General features: G+C 46.9%; 1 protein-coding gene across 1 annotated transcript; it reads right to left on the bottom strand.

The window, feature by feature from the left end:
• Window positions 1-1098: 1098 nt before the first annotated feature.
• On the bottom strand, window positions 1099-20539 carry hps5 (HPS5 biogenesis of lysosomal organelles complex 2 subunit 2). Its single transcript, XM_061721712.1, has 22 exons — window positions 20391-20539; window positions 10745-10874; window positions 10470-10580; window positions 10273-10337; window positions 9976-10168; window positions 9626-9756; window positions 9187-9412; window positions 9042-9106; window positions 8848-8936; window positions 8382-8560; window positions 7113-7271; window positions 6429-6588; window positions 5485-5602; window positions 5023-5169; window positions 4815-4883; window positions 4144-4709; window positions 3776-4046; window positions 3572-3691; window positions 3192-3305; window positions 3010-3116; window positions 2603-2894; window positions 1099-1515 (listed from the first exon to the last, which is right to left on the bottom strand). Exons 2-22 carry the CDS (start codon window positions 10850-10852, stop codon window positions 1455-1457), a joined length of 3351 nt encoding a protein of 1116 aa, XP_061577696.1. The 5' UTR covers window positions 10853-10874; window positions 20391-20539; the 3' UTR covers window positions 1099-1454.
• Window positions 20540-21617: the final 1078 nt, after the last annotated feature.

Genomic DNA, 21617 nt, shown 5'->3' with positions numbered 1-21617 from the left:
TTATATAAAGAAAAAATGAGCAGGGAAAAAAAGATGCAGAAACTCACCATGACTGCTGTGTCCATCCTTTATTAGTGCAAACTTAAGAATGCCAATGGCGCTCTCGGCATCCAAGCTGAGCGGCAGCAGGTGGAGGTGTGTGTCTGGCTCCAAGCGTCGGGGTTGCTATGTATACACCGGCAGCAAAGCCAGCAGGTATGTGCAGAATCCCCTTATCTGCACTTCTGGTGACAGCAAGGCAACATCAAACGCCACAGTCGCTACCTCGACCTAATAACCTCTCAAATCAAATTCACGTCGGCCCTTTGGCCCCTGATGACAACCCTCTGTCAAAGCAAACATTTCAAATAAACCCTCTGGAAGGAGCGGACCCCACCGCTTCTGGAGATCAAAAGAGATGGCTGAAATGCTGGAGACAGAACTTCCAGGTTCCTTTATTCATTTCAAACATACTTTCCTCAGTGACATGTGCTGCACACGTGCATCCGTGTCCGAGGTTTTGATCCCACCAGTGACAGGTGAGTGTGCTTTAAGATGAGGGAAGCAGGGATCTCTGGGAGATGACAACGAGCTTAGCATGAAGACGCAAAGAAGTCAAATCACTCTGGACAGACACAACTTATGAAGAAGGGTTGTTTACAGCTGTGGCTTTTAAAAATCAGAAGTGACACAGCAGGACTCCTCCCGCCGCTCTCGCCTCTTTGATGCTCCAGGTGCGCGATAGCATCAAATGAGTCATCGGCTCCATTTCATTACCGTGTTATTAGTATTATCTCCATTGACCCACATTACTCATCTTCTTTTGTACGAACGACAAAAAGAGAAATGATCTACTCTCACAAAAAAAAGTTGGATTTTCCCTCAATTAAGTTGCAAACATCCTTCACCAGATTGTGATATTCCTGTACCGTCTTCATTTCACCTGCACACATTTAATGATATTCAAGCGGGAGCTTTTGTTTTTTTAATGTATGGTCTGTTGCTGAGTACGAACGAGCAAAATATATTCAGATTTGACTGACCCCCCCCCCCCCAATCCATAAAACAACAACGATGAGAGCAGCAGGTTTGACACATGAAACTTTTATTCAGCAGAATATTTCCCGGTAAGAGCTTTACACTGTGATCGTTCCAAATTTCTTTGTTAAGGCAAGAAAACTTGGGTTATTTGGGTTATTTCACCGGTAATTACACAGATATTATACATGAGATGTTTGATTGTCTGCGCCTGAAAATGATTAGTCTTAATTAAACTGTAAAAAACAAAGCAAAAACAACAACAAAACAAAAGCTGATTAAAAAAAGTTAATACTGTTGTCAGGAAGTCGCTCCACCATGAAACTGCACGGTTCTGATGGGTCAGTGCATCACTTCAGTCACAGCTTGAAACAAGATTAGTAGATGACTTACACAAGTGTTATGTTTTGTTATGAAAGTTGAGCAGTGATCCAGGGTCAAGCGTGCTGAGACCAAAGGAAGCGATCGCAGCGCTCCAGCATCGTTTGGATCATCGCCCTGGACGGGATAAAAAAAAACAAACAACAAAACAATAAAAACCCAGAAAAGTGAACTAAATTTTAAATCTAAAAGTTGTTCCTCACGACTATGACAACTTTATTGCACTGCTTTCATATTTCTCCCCATCCCGTCAGCAAAAGTTGATTTAATAAAACAGACAATTGACTGAAATGAACTAAACTTTAGTTAAATGGAATAATATTACGAAGTCGTACTTTGACAGTAAAAAATTAGTTCAATGGGCAAATTAAATAAAAACAGCTGTTTGTATCTCTGTGGGCTAAATGGCAGTTTTTATTTATCAGTAATGAACTTGAGGATAAACACAAAGGTTTATTTGTGTTTGAAGCTACGCCGTTAGCAGATTTGTGTAACATCCAACGAGGTACGTGTCAAATCTGACGCAGATGTTGGGTTTAGCTCTGCTTTCATATTATTATTAACTGTAACCCACAACTACACAAAGGTTTTTCCTTCACAGGAGGGTCTGACTGATCTGTGTTATGAAAAAATAGACTGGTAGCTCAAAGAGCTGAGTGACATGAGAGGTACGGCAGAGGACACGGTACGAGGACACGGTAAGGATGACGGCTGCCCGCCACCCACTCAACCTCGTGGCATCTGCTCTCTCTTCTCTGGCAAACATGTATTAAATCCTCGCTGTCTTGTTTCTAACGAGGCTGCAGCTCAGGAGGTCGACCGATTGTGTTTCAACCTGGACGTCTCCCCGTGATCCCCAGGTCCTCCTCTCATTGGCTGAAGTGTCCTTGAAACCGAACAGAACAACCCACACGTTTTCCTTCTAAGTTGATTTTGATTAAATTGTTGACTAAATTAATGTAATGTCATTTAAAAAATGAATATGTATTTCCAAATTGTATTGGTGTGTCTAATTTCAAGATTGATCAGTCTTAGAAAAACTGAACAGTTGGATCCCGGAGGCATCCTGAAAGTACCGTTTGCATGGTCCTTATAAAGCAAGTTTGTTTAAACGAGCGTAATTTCAGAAAATCCACTTTTCTTTTTTTAGATTAAAATATTTGGTGCTGCTTCCTATTCTTCAGCTCGTCCAAACATGACCCACCTCTGCCTCTTCTCGGCGACTCTCAGGAGCTCGCACACCAGTTTGGAGTGGTCCGAAAGAACCAGCTGCACCCCGCATTCCTCCAGCACCGCCAGGGCTCGATCGGGCCCGGCCGTCCGAGCCAGCATGAGCGTGAGACTCTCCGGGTTGATTCTTCCTTCACGTTCTGTCGAGCCGTTGGACCAACCGCTCCCGTTCACGTCTGCGGCCGGCTGAGGCGCCGCCACGCCGCTGTACTGCTGAGACAGTCGGATCAGGAGCTTCCACTCGTCCCAGGTCCGCGGTTCAACACCTGGAAAACATAATAAGGAGGTAGCGCAGACGTCACCAGACCAAAGATTGTAAATCCTATTTTTAGGTTAATTAATACCGGATGGATGTATGGACGTTCAGGGAAACACACGCACCATCAGGCTCCTCCAGCAAGCTGATGTCATCCAGCTGGCAGATGGTGGAGAAAGCTTCCGTGCGACGCTGCAGCTCACTGCAAAGGTAAAGGTACCCCGTCCAGAACCTGCACAGACACGCGCTGTCATTACTAAATGCCAAAAAAAAACCCAAAACTTTTCAGAATAAGAGTCAGAAGTACCCATGACTGCGGCAAGTCTCGGCCATCTTCTGCTTGGACGAAAGATCCGCAGGAAGGTGGATCAGCAGGGACAGAAGACGTCCGTAACCCCAAGTGAAACAGTGAGAATGCCACCTGCAGCAGAAAACGTGCACTTGAATTAACGGCCATTCTTCCATTTCAATGTCATTTCACCATCGAACCATGTTGCAGCTTGAACTGAAACGCTAATAAATAGCTTCTTCTACATGCATCGTGTACAGTGGGAATAGTTTTAGATCCTCAGTGTACTGGACAGCTGAGACACAGATGTCTTCCATTTCAGGAACCTGTTCTTCATTCATACGATATATTTTTATACCCGACCACGAATCATCTCTCCCACAGCAACAGTTTCCCACCTGGGCTGTCCTTCGGGGGTCATCGTGTCACAGCGTTGAGGAGCATCATGGGTAAGGGCCAGCTCCAGCCAGTCCTGTCTCAGCGATTCTGGCTCAAGAAGCGACTGTAAAAACGACAGCCTAGCAGGTGGGACAATTAAAAATTGTGCATCAAGGCGACATCAGTCTTTATTTACTTCATGGCAGCACGAGTTTGGGTTGTACCTGTGCTCCTCGGTTCTTGATAGCACTAGATTATCCAGGTATGCCAGGAAGTGGCTTCGTTGGGCCATCGTCATGACATCAGCAGGAGTTATTGTGGGGTAGAACTGGGAGTATGAGCGTACAGCGGCCTCTCCGTGCTTCTCATACAGCCTGTGCAGGTGGGCGAGGAGCGGGGGTGCGCTCCAAGGCTGCTGCTCTCTCAGACTCCGCAGAGATTTCAGCAGATCGCCTCTTTGAATAACCTCCACCACTTTACTGGACAGAGTGTGCTCTAAAGACAAGATGAATGGGTTTTGCTATTTATTAAACGCAAAAACAGGTATATTACTTTGTGTGTTCACTTTATCTAAAATAAATAAATGTCTGACCCAGCATGGCTTCCATGAAGGAGCTCTTAACCTCCGGCTGTTCCTGGTAACACAGCAGACACATCCGTCTCACGCGCTCTTGATCCAGCAGGAAGAAATAGCGGCGCAGGAAACTAGTGCACGCCGGTGCTCCATCCTGGTTCCTGAAGCAGCTCAGCTCAGTGTAGAGAGTGGCCAGCTCAGTGAGACGAGGCAGCAGATCTGAGGGTAGAGGTTTAGGAGGCAGCACTCGGACCGGCTCGGGAGGGGTCCCACATGAAGGGACATGCTCAGAGAAGTCCGACGTCTCCTGGGTCTCAGACCCGTCACCAAAGTCGGGGGAATCCTCTCCTCCTTTCCCCTCTTCTGCAGCAGTTTCTGTTGGGTCTCCTTGTTGCTCTGAGCAGGTGTTTAGATAATCCCTCTCCAATCTCTCCTCTCCTGACCCGTCCAGGTTTGAATCGCTTGCAGCACCCGACCTGAGATCTGAAGCTCCGAGAACTCGCTCCAACACTGGCAGCCACTCCAGCAGAGCTCCCGCTAGGCAGGCTGGATCTAGGAGCACCAACGGGTCCTGCATCTCCGAACTGATGTTGGGAAAACATTAACATTTAAATTCAAGAGTACTACTCAGTGTCCATAGCAAAGTGAGAGGAAAAAAATTCTTTAAAAAAATGCTGTGCAGAACTTACAAAGCTCGATCTGTCGCTGAACGAAGTTCTTGCATGTCAGCCTCCATGCTAGATATTTCATCAAAAACTCTGAGGAACAACCAAAAAAGGTAAGAAATGAGAGTGGATTCATTTCTCTTTGTGATATATATAACAGCAAGCACACGTCTAGTCTAAGTGGACATTGTTCTAAATCAGTTAGGCTCTGATTTTAAAGCTCTTCACTTACTCAGTCTCCACTTCCTCCGAGTACGGAGCGCTGCTGACCGACGTCTCAGCCTGTCCTCCCTCTTTGAACTCGGGCCGCTGCCAGAGCTCAGAGTTCATCTGGAGGGTGTTGATCTTTTCTGTTGTCTTCTTCACAAAACTGGACACGCTGATGATGAGAAGACCAGAAATACGACTGTTAACTGAGCAGGTCGAGTCAACAATCAGAGGACAAATGCATGAAGCGCCAAGTGACACATGCACCTCCACAGATGTTCATGTAAAGAGGAAGGAAGCCAGCTGAAAACTGAGCTGCACTTCAGTTTCACTCTTCATGCGTATGTAAAAAAGTGAACACTACAAGTAATTCCCTCCTCTAATTATAATTCAAGCAACATGTGCGCTTGGCAAAACCTGCTGCGACACACTCTTTGATTAAAGTTGTCGGCATGTGATGCATTATTTCCCCTGGATGCTCATTCACCTGTCTTTGACCGCCTGCAGCGCGATGCGGGGGGGTTTGGGGCGGAACGAGAGAGGCAGGTGGAACTGCAGGCCTTGCTCAGAGCGATCGGCCTCCGTGGGCTCGCTGCTCTGTGGATCTGAGGAAAGATGGAGGCGAGAGTGGGAGGAGACACAGATGTAGATGCTGGGGGGATGTGATGGAAGGCAGAGGACACGGTACAAGCAAAGGGATCACATGTGCCAGACAACACTGTACAGAGAACGTGGATAAATGCAAATAAAAAAACAAAAAAAAACGGTGGCATGTTTGTGATGCAAAAGAAATGGATGAGAAACTTGATGTTAACGTCTGTCAAAGGATCAAGTCAGTGCTGTTACGGAGCAGCAAACCAGCACTTGGGAACCATTTTTCTTCTCACACAAATCTATTGTTAAGATTCATTATAATATGAAACGCACACAAAGATATTAGAAATGGACAAATATGATTAATACAAACACATTCTCTTATTTTAAAAGGGGTGAAATAAGAACTTTTAAAATAAATCGTACTTCTTTAAAAATACACAACTCTTAAGTAGGAAAAATAAGTAAAAGAAAGACAAGACAGTGAACGAGGGTCACTACTTTATTATTTTATAATTATTTGTAGTTTAACGTGAAGCCTTGAAATTTTTCTCTGGACTATTAAATGTTTACTAAATTCAGTTGGAGGTTTTAAACTTTTATTCAAAAGAAAGTTTGTCATTATTTGTGTTTGTGGCAGAAAACACAAAATACAAAAATTGTGGGTACATAAGAACTTAGAAAATACAGTTAATAAAGTCCCAAAGTGTCATGAACAGCACTAGAAAACTCCCATTTGGACTGATCACAAACAAAAACGTTGTTTGACACCTCGTCCATCAGCAGCTCAGCAGTGACCATCTCATGGTGATGCTGCAGTGCATATGTGCCTCTTACCATGATCCAGCTGCTCCTCCTCCTGGACAAAACCGAACTCTTTAAGCCGCTCCTCCTCCGACATGGAGTGATTGATGAGCGAACTCGTCTCCTCATCCGACTGGCTTCCTCTGCGGCTGATCACACGATAGATCCCACAGTCCAGGACGTTGAAGCTCTCCTGGACAACAACATGTCCCACGTTACTACACTGGTGTGCACGTGGAGGCTGCATGCTTCAGCAAAGTCACACAAATAACAACACGAGGAGTAGATGATTGTTTTCACAGCTTTGATTTGGAAAACAACCTTCTGAACATTGTTAAACGTAGAAGTTCAGACACAGACCTCTGCTTACATCTGTAGACACATCCATTTTATTTTTGTTATTGGAGCTCTGTTATAATTCAGCAGCTCATGACCAGTCATGAGAGAGACGGACGTCACAGTGGAAATACATTTAAGTGGATACAGTTGGATTATACTATTATTATCATCATTATTATATTATACACGCAAGTTTAATCTAAGGATGGAAATCTAATAATCCTCAGGAAAGAAAATTAAGAGGAAATTCCCTAAATAATGGTTGAAATAGCAAACGGTTCCAGAGGAAAATAAAAAGGAGGTCTGGTTCTTTTCCGTGTCCGTCACACTACCAGACAAACTCTTGACATTTTCAGCTACATAGACATTCCTCCTTACGTGAGAGGAAATGCTGCTCCTCCGGCTGCTGCAGGCGGAGTCCAGAGGCTCCAGCTTCGTGATGACCTCGTCCAGGTGAGCACTCAGCTCCAGGTGTGTGCTGGAACCCAGTTGAGACTTCAGGTGTTCAAGGCGGTCGATGGATATGGACTTCCTGGCCTAAATTAAACGGGAGAGATTCATTAAACTAACTTACAGGACATTTGATCAGAACATGCCTGTAAAAGGCTTTTATCTGTGGCATTTATGATTACGTAGCATACAATAAATACAGTAATACTATAGTCTAAACGTTTTTCTATAACATAGACAAAATGTTGAACCTGAGCCTAAATCTGAGGAAGGTGCACAGGTCTGGAAAACCTCCTGTGTGGTACAGGTGCCACAAACCCCTCACGCCACCGACCCCTGCAGGTGCAGGTCAGGAAGAGCTCGTCCTGGTCCACTGACACTGTCCTACCAACCTGATGATGGAACTGGTGTCCATCTCCTCCAAATAACTCTCCTCCACCTGGAGAAGGCTCAGAGTACCGTGAGAATCACGTTTTTTGTTTCGCTGGAGCTTTTAATACCACTCAGCCTATAAAAAGTCTAACGACTCTGCAGCCGTCACCCTCACAGATGGAGGTACAAACTGTTTACTGGTGCAACAGAAAAACCCGCCAGATCAACGCGGGAAAATCCAAGGAGATGGAGGTGGATTTCCAACAGGGTAGGTACTTTCCTCCCCACTCATAAAAAAACCTGGGTGTTCACGTGAACACCAAAACAGAACTCCATAAACAATATGGTTTAGAAGGAAGGACGAAGCAGAAAATCGGCTAAGGAGACTCAGGGTACGTCCCACTACGTGACGAGTGTCAGCTGGAGCAGCGGCATCTGCACAGCTGACAGGAAGAGACTAAATGTATCGGTAAGGAAGGCCAGCCCTGTCGATCCAGTGGAGGCGCTGGCATGACAGGACGGTTCAACGGTTCAACTGTCATTCCCGATTGGGAGCACATCCCTCCTGCTCGGTCAGTGAGACTACGTTTACCACAGTGTGAGAAGGAGCGAGACGGCACCTCTTTCATCCCTGCGGCTATCAGACTTTTAATTAAGGACGCTCCCGGTTAGACTGCAGGTCAGAACTAAGGACTCAATGACACACACACCTGGTGCTTAATATCGGAGTGCACTTGCAGATCGTCTACAGACTCCTGTAACAACACAGGCCAAGCCTTGCTAACTGAGGGGAGAAACGTTAGCGCGCACGAGCAGCCATCTCACCCTGCTGGTCGTGATCGTATGCTGGAACATACAGCAGACGGCGGCCGCTACGCTCCAGGACTCTCTACGCAGCAGACGCTCAACACAGCGCTCTGCAGGCAATAACGACAGGTGGGACAGACGCCCGTTGCCATGGAGACAGAAGAGCTCACTGCGATGGACTGCGATATCTGCCAAATCTAAAATAAAAGCACATATGGATTAATTTACAACAGCTTAGACGAGAAAGAAAGGGTCTGGTTAGATTCAGGACAAGGTGCTGTGATCACAGGGATTATTAAGAAAAATATTCATGAGTAAAACTAGCTTTGTGGATTCTGTATCAAGATGTTTCATTTTATTATTTTGTATAAATGCAAAAGGATAACTATCACATTACAAGAAGGTATATTGTTTAATTTAGTTTGCATCAATAAATAAAATGAGTTACTGCAGCTGGGATTTTAAGAGAAAGTTGCGTATGCACCTTTAACTTCTGTCCACAGGAGCACTTGTCCATTCTGAGGAGTGAAGACATAAATGGCTGAATCTGTCCAGGCCAGCAGGTTCTGGTCTCTTCACAAATAAATAAAATGCTGAGTTGGTAAAATGCCAGGCTCATGTGCAGTATTACAATTCAGATGGTTACGACATCTAGAGGCTTTAATTTCTTAATATTACCCAAAATAAAGCAGTTTAGTGAAGGCCAGGGACTGTGGATTCCTCTGCACTGGACTGTAACTCGGCTCACTTCTGCAAGAACAAGGCGAGAGGCACATTAAGAGTCTTACTTTTCATAGGAAATCTATCGGAAAAGGGAGAACACAACTTTCCTGTAGGTGACAAGAGGTAGAGGAGGGCATGTCAGCAGCTGCTTGAACTGATGGGTGCTCAGGACTTCACCATTAAAACTGGCCTCCCATAGACGAGAGCCTGGCCGGGCGCAGTACAGCAGAGGGGGCTGACCCACTAATAACCCCCTGTTCTGGGGGAAAAAACAGGCTCCATACTCCCCATCACGCTCCTTATTTCCAACACGCCAAAACCTCTCCCTGAAGGCAGAGAAAAGGTGGCAAACTGAAGCACAGAGGTCTGATAAAGTTAGAGAGATTGATCCTATGAAATATGCTGAGATTGCAATATTGTCCTCTGGACTCTGGAACAACCAGTAAAAATGTGGATGTAATCTCTTACATCCTCATTACGTAGGGAGACGTGTACCTTTGTTAGGCTATTAGAGACACAAAACCACTGCCAAGTCTCACCTCTCGGTGTCGCAGAGGTAACAGCGACTCAGGGAAGACACAAGAAGGCGTCCTTCTTGGTACCCAAGCTGAACCACTCTAGAGTCAACAGTGGTGACGGTCTGGACAGGAAAAATGACAAATGCTGACCCCTAGAGGCAAAAAACAATAACAACACATCATAAATGGCACTTTTGTATACATGTTTAAACGAAAATGAATCCAGTTTGCAAGTTCCACTATAATCATACAAAACCAAACATATACAATATTAAAACTGACTAGTAGTAAAACAGATTTACACCTTATGTATCCATCTTTTTGATGCCTTGGCTTCTGAACCAACTTTACTGATATTCAGCAGTTACTACCTTGCCCAGTTTAGAGGATCCGGCCCTGAGAAAGGACACTTTGCCTCCAGAGTCCCCGGCGAACACTCTGAGCATGCTGGTATCCCAGCAGAGTGCTGTGATGTTCTGACCCCTGTGCTCCCACGACACGCTGACCCTCTCCGGACGGCCACGCCGCTCCAGCTGCAGGTCCCACACCACCACCAGACCCTGACTGCACCGCAGTGGACAACACAGGAAACACAGAAGTGAGTGGAGGGCAACTCTCTTCAAAGAAAAGGACAAAGCTTTTATTTACTTCATGAACAAAACTCTGACCTTGTCGCGACTGCAATAAAGTCTTCATCGTGAGGGCAACATGTCACCTGAGTGATAGACCCCTCCTGAAATAACAGGCCACACATTGCACCCAGGCTTTAGAGGAATTTCACAGAAACGATGTTCAAACATTGAGCTCCCGTCGATGTTCAGCTGGTAGCAGAACGACGATGCAGGATGTCAGTCACAAGACACACCTTGTGGGTGAGGATGAGCCTCTGTTTCCAGCCCTCCCTCTGGATCAGGTGCAAACCCCCAGCCGATGTCCCCAACGCGAGCCACTTCCTTGATACTGCCAAAGAGGTGCACTGCACAATCACAGAGAGGAAACAGTAGACCCGTAAACCCACTGCAGCTTCTTTACTGGTTGATTTATCCATTTCTCTAATCGCAAGTACTTTTTTTTTTTTTTTTAATATTCAGTTTTCTAGAAAAAACTAAAAATCTCACACGATGTGGCTGCAGGACCTACCTTGAGCCGGCCCGAGTCCAAGCGTAGAGCAGACAGGAGTGGGTCGAGGCAGTCGAACTCTGCCAGGACGTGACCGTGGGTCTCTGGTACAGCTTGTACCTGAGGCATCTTCACTTCTGACCCGGTACAACTGAGACAGAGAGGGCAACTCGGTCAAATAGGAAAAGTATGCTATGGCATGAAGAGTGTGTCCTCCTTGCTTGGAAGGGCCTTCAGCTGTGAGGCGTCACGTGACCTTCAGGGGCGTGCCAAGCCTCTTAAATTGACCCGTCATGACTTCACTTTATACAGCAGCCTGGAAACTTCTTCAGACTTCATTTCAAGTAAAACATCATCTTTCTGTAGTAGAATGGACAGCGAGTGTTGCCTTAGCGCACCCCCCCCCCCCCTCTTTTTTCTGACACTACAGTGATGATTACAAACTCATGATGAAGCAGAGGCCAAACTAAAGCCCTGATTGATTAGATCAAAGTTTCACTGAGTGTGTAGAAACGGATGCTTTCAACAAAATGTTAGAATATTAATCATCATAAAAGTACTTGACAGGCAAGTTAAACCTCAGTCCTACTGGTACTGTTACTGGTTATGTTGCTGGTCCTGTTACTGGCCCTGTTGCTGGTCCTGTTACTGGTCCTGTTACTGGTCCTGTTACTGGTACTGTTACTGGTTATGTTACTGGTTATGTTGCTAGTCCTGTTACTGGTCCTGTTTTAGTCCTGTTACTGGTCCTGTTACTGGTCCTGTTTTAGTCCTGTTGCTGGTCCTGTTACTGGTCCTGTTGCTGGTCCTGTTACTGGTCCTGTTACTGGTCCTGTTACTGGTACTGTTACTGGTTATGTTACTGGTTATGTTGCTAGTCCTGTTACTGGTCCTGTTTTAGTCCTGTTACTGGTCCTGTTACTGGTCCTGTTTTAGTCCTGTTACTGGTCCTGTTGCTGGTTCTGTTGCTAGTCCTGTTGCTAGTCCTGTTACTGGTCCTGTTACTGGTCCTGTTACTGGTCCTGTTACTGGTCCTGTTTTAGTCCTGTTACTGGTCCTGTTACTGGTCCTGTTTTAGTCCTGTTACTGGTCCTGTTACTGGTCCTGTTTTAGTCCTGTTACTGGTCCTGTTGCTAGTCCTGTTGCTGGTCCTGTTGCTAGTCCTGTTACTGGTCCTGTTACTGGTCCTGTTACTGGTCCTGTTACTGGTCCTGTTACTGGTCCTGTTACTGGTCCTGTTACTGGTCCTGTTACTGGTCCTGTTGCTAGTCCTGTTGCTAGTCCTGTTGCTGGTTCTGTTGCTGGTCCTGTTGCTAGTCCTGTTACTGGTCCTGTTACTGGTCCTGTTACTGGTCCTGTTACTGGTCCTGTTACTGGTCCTGTTACTGGTCCTGTTACTGGTCCTGTTTTAGTCCTGTTACTGGTCCTGTTACTGGTCCTGTTACTGGTCCTGTTACTGGTCCTGTTACTGGTCCTGTTACTGGTCCTGTTACTGGTCCTGTTACTGGTTCTGTTGCTGGTCCTGTTACTGGTCCTGTTACTGGTCCTGTTACTGGTCCTGTTACTGGTCCTGTTTTAGTCCTGTTGCTGGTTCTGTTACTGGTCCTGTTGCTAGTCCTGTTGCTGGTCCTGTTGCTAGTCCTGTTACTGGTCCTGTTACTGGTCCTGTTACTGGTCCTGTTTTAGTCCTGTTACTGGTCCTGTTGCTGGTCCTGTTACTGGTCCTGTTGCTGGTCCTGTTACTGGTCCTGTTACTGGTCCTGTTACTGGTACTGTTACTGGTTATGTTACTGGTTATGTTGCTAGTCCTGTTACTGGTCCTGTTTTAGTCCTGTTACTGGTCCTGTTACTGGTCCTGTTTTAGTCCTGTTACTGGTCCTGTTGCTAGTCCTGTTGCTGGTTCTGTTGCTAGTCCTGTTGCTAGTCCTGTTACTGGTCCTGTTACTGGTCCTGTTACTGGTCCTGTTACTGGTCCTGTTTTAGTCCTGTTACTGGTCCTGTTACTGGTCCTGTTTTAGTCCTGTTACTGGTCCTGTTACTGGTCCTGTTTTAGTCCTGTTACTGGTCCTGTTGCTAGTCCTGTTGCTAGTCCTGTTGCTAGTCCTGTTACTGGTCCTGTTATTGGTCCTGTTACTGGTCCTGTTACTGGTCCTGTTACTGGTCCTGTTACTGGTCCTGTTACTGGTCCTGTTACTGGTCCTGTTGCTAGTCCTGTTGCTAGTCCTGTTGCTGGTTCTGTTGCTGGTCCTGTTGCTAGTCCTGTTACTGGTCCTGTTACTGGTCCTGTTACTGGTCCTGTTACTGGTCCTGTTACTGGTCCTGTTACTGGTCCTGTTACTGGTCCTGTTTTAGTCCTGTTACTGGTCCTGTTACTGGTCCTGTTACTGGTCCTGTTACTGGTCCTGTTACTGGTCCTGTTACTGGTCCTGTTACTGGTCCTGTTACTGGTTCTGTTGCTGGTCCTGTTACTGGTCCTGTTACTGGTCCTGTTACTGGTCCTGTTACTGGTCCTGTTACTGGTCCTGTTTTAGTCCTGTTGCTGGTTCTGTTACTGGTCCTGTTGCTAGTCCTGTTGCTGGTCCTGTTGCTAGTCCTGTTACTGGTCCTGTTACTGGTCCTGTTACTGGTCCTGTTTTAGTCCTGTTACTGGTCCTGTTGCTAGTCCTGTTACTGGTCCTGTTACTGGTCCTGTTACTGGTCCTGTTTTAGTCCTGTTACTGGTCCTGTTGCTAGTCCTGTTACTGGTCCTGTTACTGGTCCTGTTACTGGTCCTGTTACTGGTCCTGTTTTAGTCCTGTTGCTGGTTCTGTTACTGGTCCTGTTGCTAGTCCTGTTGCTGGTCCTGTTGCTAGTCCTGTTACTGGTCCTGTTACTGGTCCTGTTACTGGTCCTGTTACTGGTCCTGTTTTAGTCCTGTTACTGGTCCTGTTACTGGTCCTGTTTTAGTCCTGTTACTGGTCCTGTTACTGGTCCTGTTGCTGGTCCTGTTACTGGTTCTGTTGCTGGTCCTGTTGCTAGTCCTGTTACTGGTCCTGTTACTGGTCCTGTTACTGGTCCTGTTTTAGTCCTGTTACTGGTCCTGTTACTGGTCCTGTTTTAGTCCTGTTACTGGTCCTGTTGCTAGTCCTGTTGCTGGTTCTGTTGCTAGTCCTGTTGCTAGTCCTGTTACTGGTCCTGTTACTGGTCCTGTTACTGGTCCTGTTACTGGTCCTGTTTTAGTCCTGTTACTGGTCCTGTTACTGGTCCTGTTTTAGTCCTGTTACTGGTCCTGTTACTGGTCCTGTTTTAGTCCTGTTACTGGTCCTGTTGCTAGTCCTGTTGCTGGTTCTGTTGCTAGTCCTGTTACTGGTCCTGTTACTGGTCCTGTTACTGGTCCTGTTACTGGTCCTGTTACTGGTCCTGTTACTGGTCCTGTTACTGGTCCTGTTGCTAGTCCTGTTGCTAGTCCTGTTGCTGGTTCTGTTGCTGGTCCTGTTGCTAGTCCTGTTACTGGTCCTGTTACTGGTCCTGTTACTGGTCCTGTTACTGGTCCTGTTACTGGTCCTGTTACTGGTCCTGTTTTAGTCCTGTTACTGGTCCTGTTACTGGTCCTGTTACTGGTCCTGTTACTGGTCCTGTTACTGGTCCTGTTACTGGTCCTGTTACTGGTTCTGTTGCTGGTCCTGTTACTGGTCCTGTTACTGGTCCTGTTACTGGTCCTGTTACTGGTCCTGTTACTGGTCCTGTTTTAGTCCTGTTGCTGGTTCTGTTACTGGTCCTGTTGCTAGTCCTGTTGCTGGTCCTGTTGCTAGTCCTGTTACTGGTCCTGTTACTGGTCCTGTTACTGGTCCTGTTTTAGTCCTGTTACTGGTCCTGTTGCTAGTCCTGTTACTGGTCCTGTTACTGGTCCTGTTACTGGTCCTGTTTTAGTCCTGTTACTGGTCCTGTTGCTAGTCCTGTTACTGGTCCTGTTACTGGTCCTGTTACTGGTCCTGTTACTGGTCCTGTTTTAGTCCTGTTGCTGGTTCTGTTACTGGTCCTGTTGCTAGTCCTGTTGCTGGTCCTGTTGCTAGTCCTGTTACTGGTCCTGTTACTGGTCCTGTTACTGGTCCTGTTACTGGTCCTGTTACTGGTCCTGTTACTGGTCCTGTTTTAGTCCTGTTACTGGTCCTGTTACTGGTCCTGTTTTAGTCCTGTTACTGGTCCTGTTACTGGTCCTGTTGCTGGTCCTGTTACTGGTTCTGTTGCTGGTCCTGTTGCTGGTCCTGTTACTGGTCCTGTTACTGGTCCTGTTACTGGTCCTGTTTTAGTCCTGTTACTGGTCCTGTTGCTAGTCCTGTTACTGGTCCTGTTACTGGTCCTGTTACTGGTCCTGTTACTGGTCCTGTTTTAGTCCTGTTGCTGGTTCTGTTGCTGGTCCTGTTGCTAGTCCTGTTACTGGTCCTGTTACTGGTCCTGTTACTGGTCCTGTTACTGGTCCTGTTACTGGTCCTGTTACTGGTCATGTTACTGGTTATGTTGCTAGTCCTGTTACTGGTCCTGTTTTAGTCCTGTTACTGGTCCTGTTACTGGTCCTGTTTTAGTCCTGTTACTGGTCCTGTTGCTAGTCCTGTTGCTGGTTCTGTTGCTAGTCCTGTTGCTAGTCCTGTTACTGGTCCTGTTACTGGTCCTGTTACTGGTCCTGTTACTGGTCCTGTTTTAGTCCTGTTACTGGTCCTGTTACTGGTCCTGTTACTGGTCCTGTTTTAGTCCTGTTACTGGTCCTGTTACTGGTCCTGTTTTAGTCCTGTTACTGGTCCTGTTGCTAGTCCTGTTGCTGGTTCTGTTGCTAGTCCTGTTACTGGTCCTGTTACTGGTCCTGTTACTGGTCCTGTTACTGGTCCTGTTACTGGTCCTGTTACTGGTCCTGTTACTGGTCCTGTTACTGGTCCTGTTACTGGTCCTGTTGCTAGTCCTGTTGCTAGTCCTGTTGCTGGTTCTGTTGCTGGTCCTGTTGCTAGTCCTGTTACTGGTCCTGTTACTGGTCCTGTTACTGGTCCTGTTACTGGTCCTGTTACTGGTCCTGTTTTAGTCCTGTTACTGGTCCTGTTACTGGTCCTGTTACTGGTCCTGTTACTGGTCCTGTTACTGGTCCTGTTACTGGTCCTGTTGCTGGTTCTGTTGCTGGTCCTGTTACTGGTCCTGTTACTGGTCCTGTTACTGGTCCTGTTTTAGTCCTGTTGCTGGTTCTGTTACTGGTCCTGTTGCTAGTCCTGTTGCTGGTCCTGTTGCTAGTCCTGTTACTGGTCCTGTTACTGGTCCTGTTACTGGTCCTGTTTTAGTCCTGTTACTGGTCCTGTTGCTAGTCCTGTTACTGGTCCTGTTACTGGTCCTGTTACTGGTCCTGTTTTAGTCCTGTTACTGGTCCTGTTGCTAGTCCTGTTACTGGTCCTGTTACTGGTCCTGTTACTGGTCCTGTTACTGGTCCTGTTTTAGTCCTGTTGCTGGTCCTGTTACTGGTCCTGTTGCTAGTCCTGTTGCTGGTCCTGTTGCTAGTCCTGTTACTGGTCCTGTTACTGGTCCTGTTACTGGTCCTGTTACTGGTCCTGTTTTAGTCCTGTTACTGGTCCTGTTACTGGTCCTGTTTTAGTCCTGTTACTGGTCCTGTTACTGGTCCTGTTGCTGGTCCTGTTACTGGTTCTGTTGCTGGTCCTGTTGCTAGTCCTGTTACTGGTCCTGTTACTGGTCCTGTTACTGGTCCTGTTTTAGTCCTGTTACTGGTCCTGTTACTGGTCCTGTTTTAGTCCTGTTACTGGTCCTGTTGCTAGTCCTGTTGCTGGTTCTGTTGCTAGTCCTGTTGCTAGTCCTGTTACTGGTCCTGTTACTGGTCCTGTTACTGGTCCTGTTACTGGTCCTGTTTTAGTCCTGTTACTGGTCCTGTTACTGGTCCTGTTTTAGTCCTGTTACTGGTCCTGTTACTGGTCCTGTTTTAGTCCTGTTACTGGTCCTGTTGCTAGTCCTGTTGCTGGTTCTGTTGCTAGTCCTGTTACTGGTCCTGTTACTGGTCCTGTTACTGGTCCTGTTACTGGTCCTGTTACTGGTCCTGTTACTGGTCCTGTTACTGGTCCTGTTACTGGTCCTGTTACTGGTCCTGTTGCTAGTCCTGTTGCTAGTCCTGTTGCTGGTTCTGTTGCTGGTCCTGTTGCTAGTCCTGTTACTGGTCCTGTTACTGGTCCTGTTACTGGTCCTGTTACTGGTCCTGTTACTGGTCCTGTTACTGGTCCTGTTACTGGTCCTGTTTTAGTCCTGTTACTGGTCCTGTTACTGGTCCTGTTACTGGTCCTGTTACTGGTTCTGTTGCTGGTCCTGTTACTGGTCCTGTTACTGGTCCTGTTACTGGTCCTGTTACTGGTCCTGTTTTAGTCCTGTTGCTGGTTCTGTTACTGGTCCTGTTGCTAGTCCTGTTGCTGGTCCTGTTGCTAGTCCTGTTACTGGTCCTGTTACTGGTCCTGTTACTGGTCCTGTTTTAGTCCTGTTGCTGGTTCTGTTACTGGTCCTGTTGCTAGTCCTGTTGCTGGTCCTGTTGCTAGTCCTGTTACTGGTCCTGTTACTGGTCCTGTTACTGGTCCTGTTTTAGTCCTGTTACTGGTCCTGTTGCTAGTCCTGTTACTGGTCCTGTTACTGGTCCTGTTACTGGTCCTGTTTTAGTCCTGTTACTGGTCCTGTTGCTAGTCCTGTTACTGGTCCTGTTACTGGTCCTGTTACTGGTCCTGTTACTGGTCCTGTTTTAGTCCTGTTGCTGGTTCTGTTACTGGTCCTGTTGCTAGTCCTGTTGCTGGTCCTGTTGCTAGTCCTGTTACTGGTCCTGTTACTGGTCCTGTTACTGGTCCTGTTACTGGTCCTGTTTTAGTCCTGTTACTGGTCCTGTTACTGGTCCTGTTTTAGTCCTGTTACTGGTCCTGTTACTGGTCCTGTTGCTGGTCCTGTTACTGGTTCTGTTGCTGGTCCTGTTGCTGGTCCTGTTACTGGTCCTGTTACTGGTCCTGTTACTGGTCCTGTTTTAGTCCTGTTACTGGTCCTGTTGCTAGTCCTGTTACTGGTCCTGTTACTGGTCCTGTTACTGGTCCTGTTACTGGTCCTGTTACTGGTCCTGTTACTGGTCCTGTTACTGGTCCTGTTACTGGTCCTGTTTTAGTCCTGTTGCTGGTTCTGTTGCTGGTCCTGTTGCTAGTCCTGTTACTGGTCCTGTTACTGGTCCTGTTACTGGTCCTGTTACTGGTACTGTTACTGGTTATGTTACTGGTTATGTTGCTAGTCCTGTTACTGGTCCTGTTTTAGTCCTGTTACTGGTCCTGTTGCTAGTCCTGTTGCTGGTTCTGTTGCTAGTCCTGTTGCTAGTCCTGTTACTGGTCCTGTTACTGGTCCTGTTACTGGTCCTGTTACTGGTCCTGTTTTAGTCCTGTTACTGGTCCTGTTACTGGTCCTGTTTTAGTCCTGTTACTGGTCCTGTTACTGGTCCTGTTTTAGTCCTGTTACTGGTCCTGTTGCTAGTCCTGTTGCTGGTTCTGTTGCTAGTCCTGTTACTGGTCCTGTTACTGGTCCTGTTACTGGTCCTGTTACTGGTCCTGTTACTGGTCCTGTTACTGGTCCTGTTACTGGTCCTGTTGCTAGTCCTGTTGCTAGTCCTGTTGCTGGTTCTGTTGCTGGTCCTGTTGCTAGTCCTGTTACTGGTCCTGTTACTGGTCCTGTTACTGGTCCTGTTACTGGTCCTGTTACTGGTCCTGTTACTGGTCCTGTTTTAGTCCTGTTACTGGTCCTGTTACTGGTCCTGTTACTGGTCCTGTTACTGGTCCTGTTACTGGTCCTGTTACTGGTCCTGTTACTGGTTCTGTTGCTGGTCCTGTTACTGGTCCTGTTACTGGTCCTGTTACTGGTCCTGTTACTGGTCCTGTTTTAGTCCTGTTGCTGGTTCTGTTACTGGTCCTGTTGCTAGTCCTGTTGCTGGTCCTGTTGCTAGTCCTGTTACTGGTCCTGTTACTGGTCCTGTTACTGGTCCTGTTTTAGTCCTGTTACTGGTCCTGTTACTGGTCCTGTTACTGGTCCTGTTACTGGTCCTGTTACTGGTCCTGTTTTAGTCCTGTTACTGGTCCTGTTGCTAGTCCTGTTACTGGTCCTGTTACTGGTCCTGTTACTGGTCCTGTTACTGGTCCTGTTACTGGTCCTGTTTTAGTCCTGTTGCTGGTTCTGTTACTGGTCCTGTTGCTAGTCCTGTTGCTGGTCCTGTTGCTAGTCCTGTTACTGGTCCTGTTACTGGTCCTGTTACTGGTCCTGTTACTGGTCCTGTTTTAGTCCTGTTACTGGTCCTGTTACTGGTCCTGTTTTAGTCCTGTTACTGGTCCTGTTACTGGTCCTGTTGCTGGTCCTGTTACTGGTTCTGTTGCTGGTCCTGTTGCTAGTCCTGTTACTGGTCCTGTTACTGGTCCTGTTACTGGTCCTGTTTTAGTCCTGTTACTGGTCCTGTTTTAGTCCTGTTACTGGTCCTGTTTTAGTCCTGTTACTGGTCCTGTTACTGGTCCTGTTACTGGTCCTGTTTTAGTCCTGTTACTGGTCCTGTTACTGGTCCTGTTACTGGTCCTGTTACTGGTCCTGTTACTGGTCCTGTTACTGGTCCTGTTACTGGTCCTGTTTTAGTCCTGTTACTGGTCCTGTTACTGGTCCTGTTTTAGTCCTGTTACTGGTCCTGTTACTGGTCCTGTTACTGGTCCTGTTACTGGTCCTGTTACTGGTCCTGTTACTGGTCCTGTTTTAGTCCTGTTACTGGTCCTGTTTTAGTCCTGTTACTGGTCCTGTTACTGGTCCTGTTACTGGTCCTGTTTTAGTCCTGTTACTGGTCCTGTTACTGGTCCTGTTACTGGTCCTGTTACTGGTCCTGTTTCTGTTACTAGTCCTGTTGCTGGTCCTGTTTCTGTTACTAGTCCTGTTACTGGTCCTGTTGCTATTCCTGTTACTGGTCCTGTTTCTGTTACTGGTCCTGTTACTAGTCCTGTTACTGGCCCTGGTCCTGTTTTAGTGCTGGAGATCGTAACCTGGTGAAACTTGAGGACATTAAAACAACAACAAAGCAGAGCATCTTTCCCAGTAATGTCAGTGTTTACAGTGTTTTATTGGTTGTTTCAGCAGAACCCCGACCTCTGCTCCAACACCGGTTTCACTTCTCGTCCTTACATGACATAGCGTTGAACATGAGCCTCAAAACATGTCGGTACTTCCAGATCTGACTCTGGTGTCAACCAAGAGCCCACATTCCAACAGTCTCCAGCTAATTGTTGATCGCAATATAAACAAAAGCAGTTTGTTTTGCGGCGGTCACCTGAACGTTAGCATCACGAGACCCGTCCGATGACATTTCTGTCTAACCCCTGGAAAACACTCCCAAACAGGCAACACATCACCACACTTTCACCGTGGGACCTTTAAATAAACCACATCTTCCCCTGTGGGACGGTTCACGTCCACGACGGTATAAAAAACTTCGTTGTTGTTAAATTGGGGTTGGCGTTGGGGCAACGCAGAACCATAAATCAGCTAGTAGGCTACGCCGTACCCTACGGCGTACGCTCTGCGTCGATTTACGCAGATCCATAATTCAGGCTTTAGCATCGTTAGCATCGCTGTGGCCGTTCACTCGCACGACTCGGTTAAGACTCACCAGCGACGGCTGAAGCGACTCCTGCTCACCCAGAAACCAGAGCCCACTTTCCCTTCATTCCCGGTCGGTGTGTGTGTGTGTGTGTGTGTGTGTGTGTGGAGCAGCAGCGGGCTGTCACGTCGCTGCCGCCCCCCCCCGGGACAGCCCCATCAGCTGACGCGGTCGCTTCCTGGAGGCGTCGCCCCTCACACACCCCCCTCTAGGGGGGCAAGCCCCCCTTGAAAAACCGAATCGTCCCGAGTTGTCATAAAATGCCAATGGAAAATGGCATTGAGCTGTTGAATTCATAAGTTCTTTTTTTCTGTTTTACTACAACTGTAGCCTACAGTCTTGGCCTTTGAGGCACAAATATGTTTACAAGTTTTCTACAGACTTTCTGTTTTCACTTTTGTTATTGCACTAAAAATGCGCACTATAACAGAATGGATGTTCTGCTTTCTTTCTATTGTTTTATATTAATTTATACAATTTTAAAGGGGACCTATTATGGCATCTAATACCTATTTTAAACAGGCCTTGAATGTCTTAAAAACAAGCTATTGATTGTTTTTGCTAAATAAATTAGAAATTCAGTCTCTGAGCCATGTCTTTATCTGCCCATTCTCTAATCTCATCTATGCAGGATTCTGAGTGGGCGGGGAGGCTATTATGATGAGACACTGTGCTGATTGGCTGCCTGACGCGATGACGTGATACACCGCCACGAGAAAATAGTGGAAGCTCCGGCCGGCGGAGTTGTTGTTGTTGTTCCGGCCAGAGTTAGTTGTGGGCATGGTTTCACGCATTGGAGGCCAACTGATGCAAATTGCATTTTGGTTACGTAACGAAAGGGAGCAGAATCTGAACGGCTCATAGAGGCCACATCAGACTGGATGGCTTTTCCTGGCGGCTGTACAGACACTGCAGAATTTGGTTGCTTTCCTCCTTCTCTGAGTTGGCAGGCTGAGGGAAGACCACTTTATATATGTTAAAGCAAGAAAAAACATGTTTTTCATAATAGGTCCCCTTTAAAGGAGCTTGAGGCAGGATTTATGAAAAAAATTCGTATATGTTTTAAGTGTTCTAGTAATGTCAGATGAAGCGTTCCAAACCAAAAAGAATGAGCCCTCTAGTGTATCTCTCCGTTGCCTTGAACAGGCTGTGTGCTGCAAAATGTGCTGCAATGCGGGGGCCCAATTTCCCGCGCTGTCCTGCGGATGTGACGTCACATGACGCTGCATGTGCGTT

This window comes from Cololabis saira, chromosome 5 (assembly GCF_033807715.1).
Source record: "Cololabis saira isolate AMF1-May2022 chromosome 5, fColSai1.1, whole genome shotgun sequence".
NCBI classification, from domain to species: Eukaryota; Metazoa; Chordata; class Actinopteri; order Beloniformes; family Belonidae; genus Cololabis; species Cololabis saira.
The sequence above is the reverse complement of the archived record's forward strand: the minus strand, read 5'-3'. Positions and strand labels throughout refer to the sequence as shown.